The following is a 1,675-nucleotide window of genomic DNA, read 5'->3' on the forward strand; positions in this document are numbered from 1 at the left end:
AGAGAACAGAACCAAACCCCTTAACCACATGGCGACCGGAATTTACATTAGCTTCGTGGTTTAATAGTAATTATCAAGGGGTTGTGTGGTCAACAGATTTTATTCTCTCTCTGGGTAACTATGTTTCCATATAAAATGCATTGCTGGGCTATTCCAAATTAGTGAATTTAAATGGTTCTTAACTGTTTTAATATGTAATTATCTCACTTTACATTGATGTAATATCAATGATTTCCAAACAAAGATCAACATGAAGAATATTTCTTTTTGACATTTATATATCTGTAATAAAGGCAAACAAATAGAAAAAAGAATATCCCAAAATATGTAAGAGAAAAGGACGAAAAAAAAAATCAAATTTAACTCAATAAAACGAAACAACAAAATCCGTTCTCTTTAAAGCTCAGTTTAACCTAAGCTCTCCGTACTTTGTCCACAATCTTCTCCCCCTCGAGCTTGGCCAGCTGTTGACATCGGCAGATGATCATCTCGACGTCGTTGGTGACCTCTTGACCCATCTCCGTCAGTCCCAGAGCCTCGATGACACGGTTCAAGATGCGTTCGGTCTGGGAATGGGACAAGTGAGTCAGGTGAGGTCAGGTGATTTTAAGTAGGGTTGGTAGGGTGTTTTTTTTTTTATTATTTGATTAATATCTGTATTGATTTTTTTTTCTTATTGGTTTAATTATATTATGTGTTCTTATAATTGGGTGTTATGGTGTCTTGGTAACATGACTTTCCCTCGCCCCCCCTCCCTCCCTTCCTCCTTCTCCCTTTCCCCCCCCCCCAACCTCTCCGTTCCACCTCCACCCCCCCCCACCTTCTCCTTCTCTATAACCACATGCTCCCTCGACGCCTCCGCCGTCTGTGCATCGGCCTCCAGCTGCCTCCCTCTGGTGGTGAGAGCGTGCACCTCCGCCTCGCACTGCCGCCCGCGCTTCACTGCCGTTTCGTAGAGTTCGGACTGGCGTCTCGACTGCTCGCCCAGACTCGTCACTTGCGAGGTGAGGCGCTCGATGTGCTGTGGGCGGCGTGGGCGAGACAGAAAGTTATAATAGCAGTAAAAATGAGATAAAATAATGATAAGAATTAATAAAATAATTATTAAAAATAAAATAAAATGTAATAAAGTAAGAAAGAAATATCGGTGAGTTGGAATGAAGATAGTAATAAGATGATAGACACAAAAGTCGATTAATGGGCTGGGATGATGCAAATAATGAAATGGCAGTTGGTACAAAAATGGAAATAATAATGTGGCAATATACACAAAATTCGGGGAGTTGGAATGAGGTAAATAACAACATGAAAGTAGACACAAAAATCGATACGTGAATTGGAACAAAGTTTTAACAAAATGACACTAGAAACAAAAATGAAATAAATAACAAAATTTAATAAGTACGTAACCCCCACCGGGTGAGCGTTACGTACTTATTTCCTTTTTCTTTACTATTTACGTAGCCCTGTGGTGCCTCTGTGGGTTACGTACTTATTTTTCCTTTTTTGACAATTTATATAGCCCACACCTCTGCCGCCACGGTGGGTTACATACTTATTTACTTCAATTATATACGTAGCCCTCACCTCAGCCGAAGTATGTACTTATCTACTTTTATTATTCACGTAGCCCTCACCTCAGCCGAAGTATGTACTTATCTACTTTTATTATTCA

The 1,675-nt window shown here is 40.1% G+C and overlaps 1 protein-coding gene across 1 annotated transcript; it reads right to left on the reverse strand.

The window, feature by feature from the left end:
* Window positions 1-349: 349 nt before the first annotated feature.
* On the reverse strand, window positions 350-1,307 carry LOC119599105. The gene is made up of 3 exons (XM_037948863.1): window positions 1,303-1,307; window positions 821-1,202; window positions 350-566 (listed from the first exon to the last, which is right to left on the reverse strand). Exons 1-3 carry the CDS (start codon window positions 1,305-1,307, stop codon window positions 414-416), a joined length of 540 nt encoding a protein of 179 aa, XP_037804791.1. The 3' UTR covers window positions 350-413.
* Window positions 1,308-1,675: the final 368 nt, after the last annotated feature.

Source organism: Penaeus monodon, chromosome 42 (assembly GCF_015228065.2).
Source record: "Penaeus monodon isolate SGIC_2016 chromosome 42, NSTDA_Pmon_1, whole genome shotgun sequence".
Lineage (NCBI taxonomy): Eukaryota > Metazoa > Arthropoda > Malacostraca > Decapoda > Penaeidae > Penaeus > Penaeus monodon.